Genomic DNA, 16,915 nt, shown 5'->3' with positions numbered 1-16,915 from the left:
TCAGCTTCAGACAGAAGGAAGGCAAGGGTGAGTTGGCTGATGGTCGTGCCCCTCAACAGTGAACTGTAAATTCAGTCACACCAGAATCCAAAAATATCTGAAGACGAAGCTGCACCAGAACACAAGCCAGGTGTGGCTTCGCCAAGCACCACTCACATTCCCTCAAAGACTGGAATCAGAGATTTGAATACACTTTTTTTATCTCATAGAAAAGACTCTTAATCCCTGTTCAAACATTTTTTCCAAATCCTCTCACACTGATATTAAAGGGCTCCCACATTTCACCTAGAAATTAAGTCTAAAGTATTTAAATTGTGTGATCAAAAGTTGACTTTGGGGCTTAAGCAGTCAGCCTGTGGTAATAGCTCTGCTGTGATACTTGCCAGCTCTTCAGGCCATATTTTGGGGTGAAATTCCACAACTGTCCTGCTGGTCGTATAATGCAAACAGTAGAGTTTTATGACATCAGCCACCAACGATAAAAAGCAAAACACCAGTGGTTTCTCAAGCCATCAGTTAAATGTAAAAGCATGGGCATGGAGACAATGCTCAGTTGGTAGCATGCTGGCCTAGCATGAATGAAACCCGACTTCAGTCCCTAGTGCTTCATAAGTAGAGCATGATGGTACATGCCTGCAATCCCAGAATTCTGGAGATGAAGGCAGGGTAATCAGAAGTTCAAAGTCATCCTCAGCTACATATCTAGTTTAATTTGATGGAATTCTTTGTTGGACCTCTACTCTGTGCCGAGCAAAGCAAAATTACTGTCTTATACATGGACCTGTTATAAGTATCAATTAGGAATAATATCCAAATATTTCCCTGATAGAAAAGTGTTGGGCCCCAGCCCCCACGGGGTCTCTTCAAGTTACTTGTCAGCCAATAGCCACAGGTGCATCCTGTTTTCTAGTCCTTTCTTACAGCCCTAGCCTTGCCCCACTGGCATCAACCTCTAATTATGAAAACACAAACTCTTTTTTTTTTGCTTTTTATTCTTTTATTTGGGTGTTATTTTCAGGAAACAGGTGAAATTCTATAGAGACAAATGTTATGGATGGGAAAACAAATAAATGAAGCAACCAAAAAATGTGGTTGGTCTTTGATTTAACCAAGTCACATGAGAAAACACAAACTCTTACACATGGGATTTTTCCACTGTGCTGTAAGTCTGTATATAATGCTGCTCCCTGCTTACAATAAACACACATATGCATGCATGATGCACGCGCGTGCGCGCGCGCACACACACACACACACACACACACACGCACACACACACGCACATTCTCTTAGCACAATCAACTGGACATCTTGTCTTTTACTTTAATCTCCAGGCTTTCGCCCGATAAGCTAGACATGCTGGTGGTGCAGGAGGTTCCACCGAGAATGGGAAAGAAGGAAGATCCTGAGAGAAGGAAGATCACCCTTGGAGGTTATGAGGGTGAATTGAAAGGAAAAGACAAGTATACATTGTCTTTCATTTAAATCTCCAGTCTTTCACCCAATATATTAAACTTGCTCGTGGTGTGAAATTTGGTCTACACATTGCTATGCATCAAAGGGTAATGGATGTCTCCCATCAGAGGCTACAAGAGAGTCCCAGCTTGCAAGCTAATGTTGCACTTGGCACTCACCTTGTGTTATGCAGCAGCACAAATGTGTAGGTCACAGTAGTGCAGTCACATGATTGCATATAGGCAGATCCGATTGTCACCTGGGTCAGGCAGTGAAAACCTAGGAAAATCTTAGTCTGAGGAAAGCACTTAAGTGCTCAGCAGGTACCCTGAAACCCTTCCAAGTGGAAAGAGCGCAAAACAGGAAGGGAACCCATCAGTTTAGGGCGATTGAAAAGATGAGAACAAATGTGGAAAGGAACTGACCCTGGAATCTATCCCTGACTCCAGAATGCTCCTAGCATCTTCCATGTTGATTCTGACAAGCTCCTGCGGAGCTGGTCCTTCTTTCAGCTGATGTACCCAGCCCTCCTCATCACTGCACTTTGCCTCACACAGAGCATGTTGATGAGGAAGTGGAGGAGGCCCCGCTGCTGTGGAGGAGTCGTCTTTGAACAACCTCTGCAGATCCAAGTGTTGGAAAATAAAACAAAACAGGGTGCTCATGCAGTGGGGTACCACCATAGCACCTCAGCTCTCACTCTGCTGACCTTTTGGGCCAGATTGTCCTGCTCATTATAGATTGCATGGACTTTTGGAGCCAGACTTCTGGGTTTTATACCAAGCTCTACCTATAACTGCCATAGCTTTCCTTCTCATTTGCTTCCAGAAAAAAAAATGGTGAGAAGTAACACCCATTGCCTCACTAGGTTGTTAGGAAGGATTACAAAAGGTACAACCTGTGACCAGTGAGCAGCACAAAGAAAGCTGTAAATGTGAGCTACCGTGATTCCCTTTACTGCAGCCATTGTCACTGTCACTAGTAGTTCTTCTGGTGAGGGTGGCAGCACAGTGCTTGGTACTTGTGTGGAGAGAGGGAGACAGACAGATGAGACTGAAGCAATGATCAGTAAGTATCCATGTTTCTTAATGTCTTTTGCTCTTCATGGGAACTCCGTTGGGTTTGTTTTATTTTCTACATTTCAAAACTGAAAGCAAACCCCAGCTAGTTGGAAAACTTCACAAAGACAGCAAGCATCAACCCAGGATGCAGAGTTGAGTTCATTTTGTTAATGTATTCTAGATAAAGTTCCTGATACCTTCTGTGGATTTGTCTATAATCTCATGTACCCCGTATTATCTAATAGGAGGCTTTATGGCTAGTGTTCCTATGATCATCACCCCCAGTTGACATCCATACTTCCCACTGACAACCACAGCACCTGAAATAGGAGGGACCCCAGAAAGTACTGGGGAGTTGGATGAAATAGTTGCAAGACTGTTGGTGAGCTCCTCTATCTAAAGTGTCTTTGTGCCATCTTCCTCCTGATGACTGACTTAAGGATGTAATCTGAGCCTTTGGTCAACTCTTTCAGTGACAATAGCCTTGTCAGCTTCAACACAAAACCATTCATTCCTTCTGGGTAACTAGATGGAAAAACCAATGGTTATAGGATCTTATAGTGCTTACAGATGCTAATTTTAGAGATGTTCCCATATTCCACTAGTATGGCTGAACATGGTTAACCCTGGTGACTATCCTCACTGAGCAGTATTGTCAATCCAACAGAAATTTTCTTTGGAGGACTCCATCCCACCCACACACTGTCTTTCATAAAGCAATATGAATAAAAAAAAGTTGTTGTCATTTTTATGCCTAGAAAGGGGACAATGGAAAAGGGCAGCTACACTTTTCTTATCTGGGAACAGTTACAGCTTTGAAAAGTGTTTGTAATGAGTCTGCCACTAAAAATTCAATTCAAGAATCACAGCCTGGATTTACAGGAAGCTATTTCTTCTCAAGGTTCAAGTACTCAGTGAAGGAAGAAATAATGGTCTCATTTTCCCTTGCAGGCTTCAACTTTATGAAACTTTTTTTATGATGTCATTTGAAACTGTCCAACTTCTGGGAAGAGTGATCATTCTTTAGGTTTTCCAGTGTTCTCATGTAGAGTTTGGTGAGAAATAACTCTGCAATAGAATAGTGAGGTCTGCAATCATTCACTTGGTCTTCTTCCAACATGTCAAGACAGAGGGATTAAAGGGTTAATGTGGGGCTGGGAAGATGACTCAGTAGCATTCACATAAATATGAGGACCTGAAGACCACAATACACATAAAAACAAGTGTGGTGGGGCATGTCTGTCTGTTCCAAACTTCCTACAGCAAGATGGCAGACAGGGACAGGAGAACCTGCAGAAACTCATGGACAAGCTAGACCAGCATCTACAGTAGTGAATAACAAAGAGACCCTACTTCAAAAAAGGGAGAAAGTGAGGACCAGCACCCAAGGTTGTCTTCAAACCTCTTCATGTGTGCCTGTACCTACATGGACACATACAGAAATATCATGCATGTAAGCATTATGTCCCTAGGAAGTATGGATAAAAGAGGCCAGACTTGATACACCCTCTCAAAGCTGACTAGCCGAAGATAAACTATTTCATAAACGCTGTTCTTTCTTTCCCTGCCCACTTGGCAAAGACAGCAGCTAGCAGTAAGAATGCAAAATCCTATTTACCCACTTCCCTTTCAAATATTCCATGGATATTAACATTTGAACTTTAAAATGAAGATAAAGATGATAAGTCAGAATATTGTATTTTAATCACCTGGGAAGTAAACTTTGCCATTTGGCAGCCTTTGTGTGATATATGGACTACTCACACCATGAGTCAACCTACCTCGATACTCTGCACCCTCCAGGAGGAACATGTGCAAGGAAAATGAGGAAATGCTGTGTGAACTGTGTCTAGTCATCTAAATCTTCTTGGAGTCATGGTTGTCTATATCTTCCACAGGAAGTAGAGAGTGCCAGTTGCTTTGTTCTCAGCTAACTCAACCTCAAGGCAAACTCTCCTTCATCGGTCAGACCCTTAGCCAAATGTCCCTCCTCTGTGAAGCCCCACTAGCATTCCCTGGAAGCATTCACTTCTCTTGCACGTCTATTGAAACATTTACCTTGATGTTTCTGTATTCACCCTTTCCCAATTACTGTGAAGCCCTAGGAAAATGGTAATATCCTCCCACCAGTATCGTCCTAATGATAGGCACAGTGTTCATGGGTTTATGTTTTTCTAAGTCAGACTGGCCCAGCACTCAAGTCTCCCTGCCTTCAAGGCTCTGGACTGAGTTTGCCCCAGTTTTAAGGATCCCTGTCGTCCCCTGACAGAGTTTAAGAACGGGGAAGTTTAAGTGCTGTATGGAAGTTTTAGAGATACTGGGCTTTGGGAAGCCTCTCACATTGACTCACCACTAAGTTCTGTCAATACCATGACTGCATCATTTCCACCCTGCTGCTCTCACATCCGCCCACGATGTGCTTAGAAAGTATCACACAGTGTGAGTACAACCCTTAGGCAGGAAGTGTTGTATTCAGAGGTTCCCAAAGGAGCTAAAACTGAGGTTGCTGAGTAGATTTGAGACACTTGTACTCATCTGCCATGGAAAAGCACAACCCAAATGTTCTTCCAAAACTGAATTCATGATCACCCCATTTCCCCTCAAAGCTGAGTGGTAGCTACATTAACATTTCATATAGACTTTTGACAAGCCATTGACCCAGTCACTCAGTTCATGCGCACTGAATGCTTACACATTATGCTGCTGGATATCAAGATTTTTAGTGGGATGTCAAGATGGTATGATTCTGATTTATAGCCCAGAAGGAAAGGCATACACTAAGCAAATACATTTCATAGACAATTCATTGATATTAAGTGTGTTATCTTAGTCCATAAAGAAAGACATACATTAAGCAAATACATTTCATAGATTATTCATTGATAATAAGTATGCTATCTTATTCAGGCTGCTCTAAAAAGGAATGCTAGACATTTGTTAGTTCCAGTATATGGATAGATCAAGGTCAAAGAAGCATAAGTTCTCTGCCCCCTCCTTGGTCTCTAGACATTCACGTTTACATCATGTCCTCACATGGAAGAAAGAGCAAACACCTTACCTGTGACTTCTTTTAAAGGCAAACATCAAGCTCATAACGGCTGTCCCCTTGAGACATAGTCAGTCTCTAAATGCCTCATCATAAATATCATCACACTGAGGGTTAGGTTTCACATAACTGTGTGTAATTATGTGTGTTTCACACACAGCTAGCCATTTCAAAAAGACATGCCCAGAAAGTGCATGTCTGACATGGAGAAGACTTGAGGTTGAATGTGGAAGAAGACAAGAAGGCTGAGAGTAACCAGGCTCAACTATTGCCTGAGGCCCCAAAGGATGCTGAGGCCTCCTCACTGACACCCATGTTCAAAGGGTCTGGATCAGTCCCATGCTGACCTCTCAGCTATCAGTCTGGGGTCTATGAGCTCCCCCGTATTCATGTCAGCTGTTTCTGTGGGTTTCACCCGCCAAGTCATAACCCCTTTGTTCATCAATCCTCTCTCTCTGCAGCTGGGTTCCAGGAGTTCAGTTCAGTGTTTAGCTGTGGGTGTCTGCCTCTACTTCCTCCAGCCACTGGATGAAGGCTCTAGGATGGCACACAAGGAAGTCATCAATCATGTTATCAGAGAAGGGCATTTAAGGTAGCCTCTCTACTATTGGTTAGGTTGCCAGTTGGTGTCATCCTTGTAGGCCTCTGGACATCTCACTAGTACCAGATCTCTCTTCAAACCTATAATGGCTCCTTCTATTATGTTATCTCTCATCCTTCTCTCCTCTATTCTTCCCCCTGCTCAACTTTCCTGCTCCCCCATGTCCTCCTCTCCTCTTATCTTCAACCCCTCTCTTTCTCCCAGCTTCCTAACCCCTTCCCCCACCCCCTCTGTGTTCCCAATCCCCTCAGAAGATTCTGTCCTGTTCTCCTTCTCTGGGTTACCATGCATATCTTGCTTAGGGTCCTCCCTGTTTCCCAGACTCTCTGGCTGTGGGATTGTAGGCTGGCACTCCCCTGTTTCAGGCCTAAAATCCATATGTGAGTGAGTACATACCATGCTTGTCTTTTTGTGACTGGGTTACCTCACTTAGGATGGTTTCTTCTAGTACCATCCATTTGCCAGCAAATTTCAAGATTCCATTGTTTTTTTCCACTGAGTAGTACTCCATTGTGTAAATGTGCCACATTTTCTCTGTCTACTCTTCAGTTGAGGAGCATCTAGGTTGCTTCCAGATTCCGGCTATTACAAATAATACAGCTATGAACATAGTTGAACAGATGTCCTTGTATGAATGTGTATCTTTTGGGTATACACCTAAAAGTGGAATTTCTGGGTCTTGCGGTAGGCTGATCCCCACTTTTCTGAGGAATCTCCATACTGATTTCCAAAGTGTCTGTACAAGTTGGCATTCCCACCAGCAGTGGAGGAGTGTTTCCCTCTCTCCACATCCTCTCCAGCATAAATTATCATTGATGTTTCTCAAATCAGTTGCTTAAGACAAAGAATCTGCTTGATTGCTGGTCACTCAGCAGGAGTTAGTTGATTTTGAGTTGAGCATCTGTAGAATAGACATCTTATACTTTGGCACATAGAATTATCAATTCAATTCATGTTCAATGTGCTCTAAATCAAGCTCTGCCCCAGCCATAAGACTCAAACCAAGGTAAATCAGCACAGTGGATTATGTGCATAGACATAACTTCAGAGTAGGCCAATAAGTCAGACTTTAAGTAGGATTCCTGAAACAAAATCTTTTATCCTGAAGAGTCCTTAATATCTCATAAAGACAACATATTTATTCTTCCCATAAATAATGTTATATGATACATGATGTCTAGATCTTCGGCAATATTTTGGAGACTGAGCATGGAGCTAATTTTGATTTCTCAGTTAATTTTCTTGTTTCTAGGATCAAATATTTGACCAGAAGCAAGTTAAGGAAGGAAGGGATTCTTTTGGTTCATACTTTGAAAGTGGAGTCCATTAGTGGGGAAGGCCTAGCAGCCGGGGTGCGAGCTGGTTGGTTGCATTGTGTGTCCAGTAAGGAAGCAGAGAACAGTGGATGTTAATAGTCACTTTTTCCTGTTAATAGTCACTTTTTCCCCAAAATGTGCCCAGAGATTTGTTTCCATGAGGATCCTCAATCCCACCACATTAGCAATGAAGAGTAACTACCACACCAGACTCTTAAAACCAAGACATTGTTAGGTCAACCAGATCCTTGAGTTGTTTAGACTAGTCTAAATCAGATTTGTTTATAACTCACAAAATAAAAAGAAAGCCAAACAGATTTGGCTTGCCCCTTACCCCATCAGTAGACTGTAGAGTAGGGTTTACAGGACAATTTCGTGTTCCAGCTTGGAAATAGCTGCTTGATAACATCATCAATCCAGGGAATATTCAAGGTGCTTGGGCAGCTTACAGGTTCAAGCAGACAAGCAAGCCATGTGCTCAGGTCTCTTGCCTTACCAACTGAAGCTGTGAGCCAGGAGGTTAGAATGGCAGTGGTCAGTTTAGCTGCTCCGCTACTTTCCTGAATAACTATAGTCATGTTTTTCTTTACTTCATCTTTTTTTCCTGAAAATAGTATGTATTCTTAGAAATAGCCACAGGCTATGGTTGGAACATTTCAAATGGACTATTTTTAAATTATTTCTGTGAGAAAATCTCTACTGACTTCCAACTTCCAGAAACAGGGTGAGCTTCTGTTTCTGAACTTAAAAACAAGTTGACTGCCATTTTGACAAAGAAGAAAAAAATTTTCGGGACTGGGACTGGATTTGAAAAACGGTGTCCATTTTTCTTCTCACAAATCAAATTTTCTGGAGAAAAACCAGGGTAAAAAATTGGAGCTGTAATCAAACATCTTCCTCTGTTTTACTAGATGTCTATGTCTGTGTTCCTACCTGCTGGAGATTATAAATAACTGAATGAAATATTTTCCTAATACACTTCAGGGAAAATTCATTAATGATTTACCATAAGTGGGACTCTGATGTACAAACTTCCTGTGTAAATTGGGTCTGATTATACTTTTTCCTTTCTTTTACAAGGAACGTAAATTTCCTAAGTTTGTATCCAAAGAAATGGAAAACATGTACATTGAAGAGCTGAAATCCTCTGTCAACCTGCTCATGGCCAACTTGGAGAGCATGCCGGTGTCCAAGGGTGGAGAGTTCAAGCTGCAGAAACTCAAACGCAGTCACAATGCTTCCATCATTGACATGGGCGAGGAGAGTGAGAACCAGCTGTCCAAATCAGATGTCCTGCTGTCCTTCTCCTTGGAGGTAAAAAATCCTCAAATCCCTGAAAGTGTACTGGTGTGATAAGCCAGCTAAGGAAGCCATCACAGTCAACTTGCTTTCCCAAGTTGGTCCTAGGACATTATTAAAATAACAGCTTGCTAGGATAGGTCACCTAGTCAACAAGTACATCATCCCCCTTGCCAGGAGTCACATTTCTCCTAAGGAAGTGCAATCCAAAAAGCCATCTGCCAAATGTAATTTTGAATTATTTTTCCCTATTTTATAGTAGTACTCAGGGAATCTGGAAAGATTTTTGGCAATTTAGAACTTAAATTTTTAGAAGCCTATGTTGAGAGGGATGTCCTAGCATCACTAAAATGACTTGCAGATTTATTTTTCCCTAGTGGCTGTATGGAAGAACCCCTTGTGAGTGTTTTGTTTTAGTTTATTTCAGCCTCCAATGGAAGAATCTGTCCAGGTTAATGCAGAGGAGTATTCTGCATACCAGTGCATTCCTCTATAATGTCTCTTCACACACTGTCTCTTCATAGTTTCCTATTGTGTGGGTTTTATCCACAAGCATCAAAATTCTCTTGGAAACTGGTTCAGGTCTCAGCTGAGTACTACTAAATCCCACTTAACCCAAGTCTATGGGCAATAAGGACAAAATAGCACAGCCTCTTTAGAAATTAAGTTAGCATTTTCTCAAAAAGTTCAATATACAATCACAATGTTATCTAGTAATTTTATGCTCAGATACCCACCTAATAGAACTGAAAACACATGTACCCACAAATATGTTTAGAAGCATAGTCATGATAGGCAAAAATATTAACACCCCTAATCCCACTCAATGGGTGAATGGATAGGAAGAAAATGCAACACATTTGTACAGCAGAATACTATACAGTAAGTAAAAAGAACACTGAACTTCATCAATATTATACTTAGTTCAAGAAGTCAGATGCAATGCGTGACATGTAGTATGACCCCACTTATATCCAACATCCTGAAAGCTAATCTACAGGATTAGAGAGGTTGGTGATGTGTTATGTAAGGTAAATGGTAGACATTGATATATATATCTATCAATATATATATGGTGCATTGCTGGTGTGTGTGGCCCAAGGCCAATTTAAGATGATTCCCTCACAACTTGGTAAGCTTATCAAACAGTCACAGAGTTGTATACCCTGAGTGGGAGAATTGTACAGCACATGAAATATGCATCTAGAGATCTGTGAGGAAACAGGACAGCCTGGGATGGTCTTTACCAAACTATTTAAACATAGGGCCTATTTAATTTGCCATACTGGAGATTGAACACAGGCTTTGTGCGTTCTCAACAATCCCTCTGCTACTGCGCTATTGTATCTCTAGTCTTTACCTTTTATTCTGAAGGACCCCCTAAGTTGTCCAGGCTGGCTTTGAATTCACTATACAACCCTGTCAGACTTTGAACCAGTGCCTAGTGCCTCAGCCTCCTAAATAACTGGGATTATGGATCTGCTCCAGGAGACTTAAATATAAGTGTTTTTTATGTACTCCAAAGTTAGAGAACCACATACAATTTATCCACACACACAAACATATATATTTATAAAACTGACTCATAAAAATTATACACATGTGATATTTTGGTATATTTTATAATGTTTAAGTCAAGATAAGCCACTTTGCTTCCTCAAATATTTCTTATTACTTCATGGTAAAATGTTCAAAATCCTTTCTTGTACTAGAGTAAAGGGAGGAGAAGGAAGAGGAGGGATGGGAGGGAGGAAGGAAGGAAGGAGAGAGGGAGAACATTGTCAATCCCGCAAGAATTGCCTGGTGATCCTAGAATTAGGGAAATCAAGAGAACAGATCAGCTTTCTGTACATTTAGAGTATGGAAAGACTACCTTAATCTTGGGAACCACCATTGAGAATGCTGTGCGTTAACTGTGGGTAAATGGTTTTTCTGCTCGGCTCAGAGAGAGAACCCTTCTTCCCCTTGCAGTGCGCTCTGCTGTCAGCAGACATAGATCTTAATTAAATATAGAATGCTTCGTGTGAGAAAAAATCATCAGTGTAATCTCACAGAAACATTCTTTTTAATTTTTTTAAGTACTGCCACCTGAGGTACTGAACACTGTTGCTTAGGTGTCTTTGAATTTGATTATTGCCAATTAAAGGTGGCAATTTATTCCCTACTCCCTCTTGTTTTCCAGCAGATGAAAGAAGGAAAAAAAGTATTTTATTGACTTTCATGACGCTTTAAAGTATGTAATTTTCTGATTCATTATTAGTTCTCAATATTAAACAGCTGATTATCTGCGATACAGGCATAGACAAGACCTCGGCAGTACTCTGTGTAGACAGGACTCGGATGCCTTTGCCTTCTACATAGGAGCACAGATTGCAATACCCTTGGGTCCCCACACACTTTTTAATTGGAAAGCTAAATGGCACACCATAGTGAAACTGCCAGCCAAAGCCTTTGCACGTCTATTCGCGGATGCTTTTGCGGAGTGCAGCGAGGGGAGGTAACATGAACAGGTGGGGACAGGACTGTCACAGCAGCAGGGCAGGCTGCGATTCGAATTTGCAGATTGGTGCAAGACGTATTTCAAGTAATTAGACAACTGATTGCCTGGGAGAGACAAGGAGAGCAGGCTCAGTTTGCAGCAAGAAGAGAAGAGGCCCAGCATGCTGTGTTGTGAATGTGGGCGAGGGGGTGACGGTGTGCTACAGCAACAGGTGTTTAAGAGAGCTGCTGTGTGAACACCCTTTCCAAAGGGCCTTCGAGGTGTTTGCAGATGTGCAAACAAAGCCTGACACTTGCAAGTGACACAGCTAACGCAGGCCCAGAATCCAACGTAAAGTGAGATCTTTCGGGGTCTAAGTTGCTCTCTTTCCACCCGTACTCTGCATCCGTTCATTTACCTGGTTCTTCCCCAGTGGATAGACATGTGGTAACACGCATGTGTCATATCCCCGCTTCACAGGTAAAATCACTGAGGTGGGCCCAAGGACATGGCTCACTGGGAAAGGTGCTTGCCACTCAAGCATGAGGACCAGATTCAGGTCTGTAGAATCCGCCTCAGTCTGTACCCATCCCTCCCACAGCAGACAGGAGACTCCTCCGAGCTGGCCCTACAGTGAACAAAGGACCTTGTCTCAAACAGGTTGGAAGGCAAGGCCACACACCTGAGCTTGTCCTCTGACTGCCTCATGAACATCTACACACACTCTCAAGGAAAAAAAAAAGAAACAATAAAAGACAAAGGATGCTAAGCCCTTGCAGATGTGAAGACCAAACCGGAAGGGACTTAAGTTTGAGATCATTTCCCAACACCCCAGAAGCTGCACAGGGCTCTCGAAGTGAGTGTGGCACCTGCCCCGGCATTGGCAGCATGAGGAAAACCATATGAGCGGAGAGGCCTGGGTTAAAGCCAGATGCTCAGGAGGGGTAGCCAGTGGCCTCTGCTTTATAGGCTCAATCGGTGATCCAGACTCATTCTGCTTGAGAATCAGCGGGTTATCGTGTGAACAAAGCCCCCTCGGAAGCATGTGACTTTTTCCTGTACCCGCGTCTCCTTTGTAACAACACCATTACCCCTTTCTAGAAAGGATGATTTTCCCTGGATGCTTCTCACTGTAGGTCACTAAGACAGGTGCTTTTGTTCTGATTGCTCTTTCCCTTGCTGCCATGACAGAACATACCATCACATTACTACCAGAACAGCAGGTGACTGAATGTGGGGATAAGAAATCCCAGAAGTTGTCAGGCCGGGCGTTGGTGGCCCACGCCTTTAGTCCCAGAACTCCGGATCTCTATGAGTTCATGGCCAGCCTGGTCTACAGAGCGAGTTCCAGGACAGAGAAACCCTGTCTCAAAAAACCAAAAAAAATCCTAGAAGTTGTCAATGAGTGTAGGCTAAACCAGAGACAATGCAGCTCTACACATATCAGGGTTTGGGTTCTACAGCCTTGGCACGCAAAAATGATAAATAACTATGAAGGTAGTATACACAGATACAAAGATCATAAGTAACTATAAAAGTAGTGTACATGGAGTCAGCACATTTTATTCGTGTCTATTCATACTGTCAGCATTTCAAAGTCAAATTTCTGATAATAATTCAGAAGAACAGTCTCTTTCCTAGCAGTACAAAGCAGAGTATCTGGTCACTGCCCTGGGGACAGACAAGTGGCAGTGCTCGCCTGTGGATGGAGCCTGTACTCTCCAGGTTGCCTTTGTCTCCACTGTTCCCTGCCCCAGCTGTGGCCCTCGAGCTGGGAGGTGACACCAGCTGATTCTTAGTTCTTCACTGTGACTTATCTCGCTATCAAGAGAAACACTAATGCACAAACTGTGTTTCTAGCAGATGCTAACCTAGAAAGATAGAATATTTTTAAAGAAAACAGAGTGAAGCCTTTTTTTTCCTAGTTGCTCAAATGAAAAGAGTAGCCTGGTTCACCTTACCTGTCTGACCCTGAGAACATCTGAGTTAGCAAATTTGCTGAGCCTGGTAGGGCAATCGCTGAGCCAGACCTATAATCCTAGATACTGCAGCAGAGGAGCAGAATCCAAGTTTAAGGCCTAGACTACACGGCAAGTGTAAGATCAGCCTGTACAATTGAGACCCTGTCAAGAAAGAGAGTAGGAAATAAAACAAGGAGGAGAGAGACAGAAAAGGGGAAGGAGGTAAGAAGAGAGAAACAGACACAAGGAGAAGTAGAGAGACAGACAGAGAAAAAAGAAAAACGAGCATAAGAAAGAAGAAAGCAGGGAGGCTGGGCAGTGGTGGTACACGCTTTAATCCCAACACTCGGGAGGCAGAGGCAGGAGAATCCCTGTGAGTTCGAGCCCAGCCAGCTCCAAAGCTCCACAGAGAAACCCTGTCTAGAAAAAAAAAGAAGGAAGAAAGGGTGAGAAAGCAGGATGAAGGGAGGAAGGACTGAGGGTCTATCTCAGGTGGAAGGACTGAGGGTCTATCTCAGGAGGAAGGACTGAGGGTCTATCTCAGGTGGAAGGACTGAGGGTCTATCTCAGGTGGAAGGACTGAGGGTCTATCTCAGGTGGAAGGACTGAGGGTCTATCTTAGGTGGAAGGACTGAGGGTCTATCTCAGGTGGAAGGACTGAGGGTCTATCTCAGGTGTACCACTTACTTCACATGTGCAAGGCTCCTCCTGGCTTCACACTGCAACAGAGTGGTCCAGTGAGTCACATCAGGAAGGCCATAGGAGGTTACATTGTAAGCGGTTACACACTCTCCCTCAAAGGTCCCTGAGTAACTGGTAAAGCCCAGCAGAAACCATGGCCTCCCTGTGGGCTTTCACTGTAGCTTCCTGTCTTTTTCTTCCGGTGGATGATGCTGCCTCTGGCTTTGGTACTAAATCTGTCTTATGTGATTTTGTTTCCAGGTGGTGATCATGGAAGTTCAAGGCCTTAAATCCTTGGCTCCAAATCGCATTGTATATTGCACAATGGAGGTAGAGGGTGGAGAAAAACTACAGACTGATCAAGCTGAGGCTTCTAAACCAACGTGAGTACTTCCTCAATGACCTATCTCACAGAGGTTATTGCCATTGGTTTTGTTTGCAACAACTCCAAAAGAAAGGACTGTTTTCCCAGAGGAGTCTAGGAGAACCACACCTTTTGACACCATTTTTAAACACAGTCTCATGTAGCTCAGGCTGGCCTCAAACTCACTACATAGCCACGGATGACCTTGAGCTTGTGATCCTTTAACTTTTGCTTCCCAAGGGCTGTGTTGCAGGATTATGCCACCATGCCTTGACACCATTTTTATTTGGCAGCTATGACAAGGATCTTGGTTGCTTCAAAGGTAAAAAGGAGAGTTGAAGCAACAGTCCCATTCCTGAAGCCTTTGGCCACATATCACTGGGTGTGTGCAAGGTATTGCTGCACAGTGGAAAGGAAAATGGCCGCTGTGGGCCTAACAGTGCTCACAGTTTAGTGGGGACATCACAAATGTGTGTTAAGAAATACAGTCTGCCTGCCTTGTCTGTGGTTCTACATCTTTAGATACAACCAACTGTGGACTGAAATTTTTGACACTAGTAATATTTATAATAATGGCCAGGCCTGGTGCCACATGCCTTTAATTCAAGTTCCAGGACAGCCAGGGCCATACAGAGAAACCCTGTATTATAAAAACAAAAACTAGAGAAAAATAAAAAGGAATATTGTCTGGGCACAGATTGTGTACAGAGTTGCCATCACTCTTTAAACACTGCAGTGCAACTGTTTCCAGAGTGCTTCATACTAGGCGACTGTGACCCAGAGCCTATAAAGGGATGGACATGGGTTATTTAAAAGTACTTGGTGATTTGATATCAGTGGGTATCCATGAAGTGTGAGGTCAGACCCCATGAGTACTTAGGGACAAATATAGTTATAAGTAGAGGAAAAGGTGATTTTAGATACCAGAAGGACCTGAACCAGCTTCTAAACAGGCCTCTTTTTGTGGTACATGAGACATTTTCTTTAATATTATAAAGTGCCCAGGGAATGAGGAGCTCATGAATGGCGCTTGGTTAGCAATGGCCCTGTGGCAGAGAGGAATGCATAGAAGGCTCCAGGGGGACTGGAATTTGAGGAAAAAGGGAGTTTCCTAAGCAGGACAAGAGAATGGGTGGTGATAGGAAAGGCACTGGGGGTGTGTTTGGAAACGATCTTCCTTCTGGCTGCAGTAGAAGGGCCAGGGTGAGGCAGTCCATGAGTTAGGATGCTGGGGCAATGGCTGACATCAGTGGAGATTTATGTATTTGGGTGAAGAGACATCCTAGGCCTCACAGAGGGGGTGAGAGATGAGTGCTTCCTTCCCTCACTACCACGCTTCCATCCTTCCTTTTCCAGTCTCCGGAATGCCTTTGTAGATGAATAAGCATCTTCACCTTCATGGCTGCCATTAATCCACAAGAATCATCAGAAAGTAATCACCCCCAACCCCGCCCCAGAGCATTAGTAGCAGTTTGGCAGAACATGAATAGCTCACCAGGATGTTCAAACAAAATAGTTCAAAGGCAGCATGGAGTGTTTCTCAGGCTGGAGAGGGACTGAGGGTATCGTGTGCCTTTAAGCGGTTCCTTGTATGAATAGGCAATGCCTCAGATGCCCAGAAGTGTCTGCTGGGGTGAGGGACTAAATGAGCATTTAGGCGGACATGGAGGGCAATGTGACTTGTCACATGCCATCCCCACTCTCCCTTTTAGTCCTTGTTCCACCGGACGATGACTTTTACTGCCAATGCTGAAAGCCCAGTGTTTCAAGTGGTCCTATCTTTATCAATGCTGCTGTGCTTTGCTGCTCAGAGGAGCTTTTTCAGAGTATTGGAAGAGTGGGGAGTGGCTAGGGACTTTGTAATATTTCTGCCAAACTTTTTAAAGGAGGGACTCAGCATTGTGTTACAAGAGAGGAAGGGGACTCTGCTTTCCCCGTTTGTAGTTTCATAGGGGATATTTTGTCTCAAAGGTAACACATCACTTTAGTAGGTGAAAAGGATGTCAGTTTCCAAGGTAAATGATGAACACATTTTTATGCCCTTGTGAATATTTAAAACAGAGTTTCATGATAGAAATCAATATAAATTGCGTGTTAGTGTTGGGTACACCAGAAATAGCTTATCTGCTCCCACCTATGGAGGTTATAGCATCCATGCACGCAGACTACTCACATCAAAGTGTGCTTTTGTAGCAGAGAATGCTCTTCGGAGTCCCCATTCATCAGAGAATATTACAGAACCCTCACAGAGGGTTTGCTGATTTGTTTAATACATACAGAATGCAGGCTTCATAATCAAGCTCAAGTCCATCAAATTACTAGGAGTTACCTACTGTGCTGTGTTCAGGACCTAATGATAAGTCTGCACTCAGGAGGAAGAGACCATGTCAGGACCAACTTGTAATGTCTGCTATGAGGAAGGAAGGGGTGTGGTGTGACTTGGCCTCTCTACAGTGCTGAAGACGTGAATTGTGATTCTGAGGTCTGTCTCCACTTGAGTCTCTTCCTGTGCCTTTCTTTGTCCCTGAGATATAGCCTTCTTTAATCCTTCACCCACCCTCTTCCAAATTCTTTCCCAGAGGTCTTGTCTTCTTTTTTGTCATAGTTCAGGGTAGACAAATTTCCTCTGCCTCTGTCTGCTTTAACCTGGAA

At 43.2% G+C, this 16,915-nt stretch overlaps 1 protein-coding gene across 31 annotated transcripts in view; it reads left to right on the top strand.

Moving 5' to 3' along the window:
• Cadps (calcium dependent secretion activator) overlaps positions 1 to 16,915 on the top strand; it is a 452,678-nt gene that overhangs the window by 213,058 nt on the left and 222,705 nt on the right. For all 31 annotated transcript variants that reach the window (XM_040747608.1, XM_040747596.1, XM_040747603.1 and 28 more), the window contains exons 5-6: positions 8,560 to 8,793; positions 14,161 to 14,282. In XM_040747608.1, coding sequence (XP_040603542.1) covers positions 8,560 to 8,793; positions 14,161 to 14,282 — 356 coding nt within the window. The remainder of the gene's footprint in view (positions 1 to 8,559; positions 8,794 to 14,160; positions 14,283 to 16,915) is intronic.

Source organism: Mesocricetus auratus, unplaced genomic scaffold, assembly GCF_017639785.1.
Source record: "Mesocricetus auratus isolate SY011 unplaced genomic scaffold, BCM_Maur_2.0 Super-Scaffold_100006, whole genome shotgun sequence".
Taxonomy (NCBI): Eukaryota; Metazoa; Chordata; class Mammalia; order Rodentia; family Cricetidae; genus Mesocricetus; species Mesocricetus auratus.
Note: the sequence above shows the minus strand (reverse complement) of the source record. Positions and strands in the feature narration are given on the sequence as shown.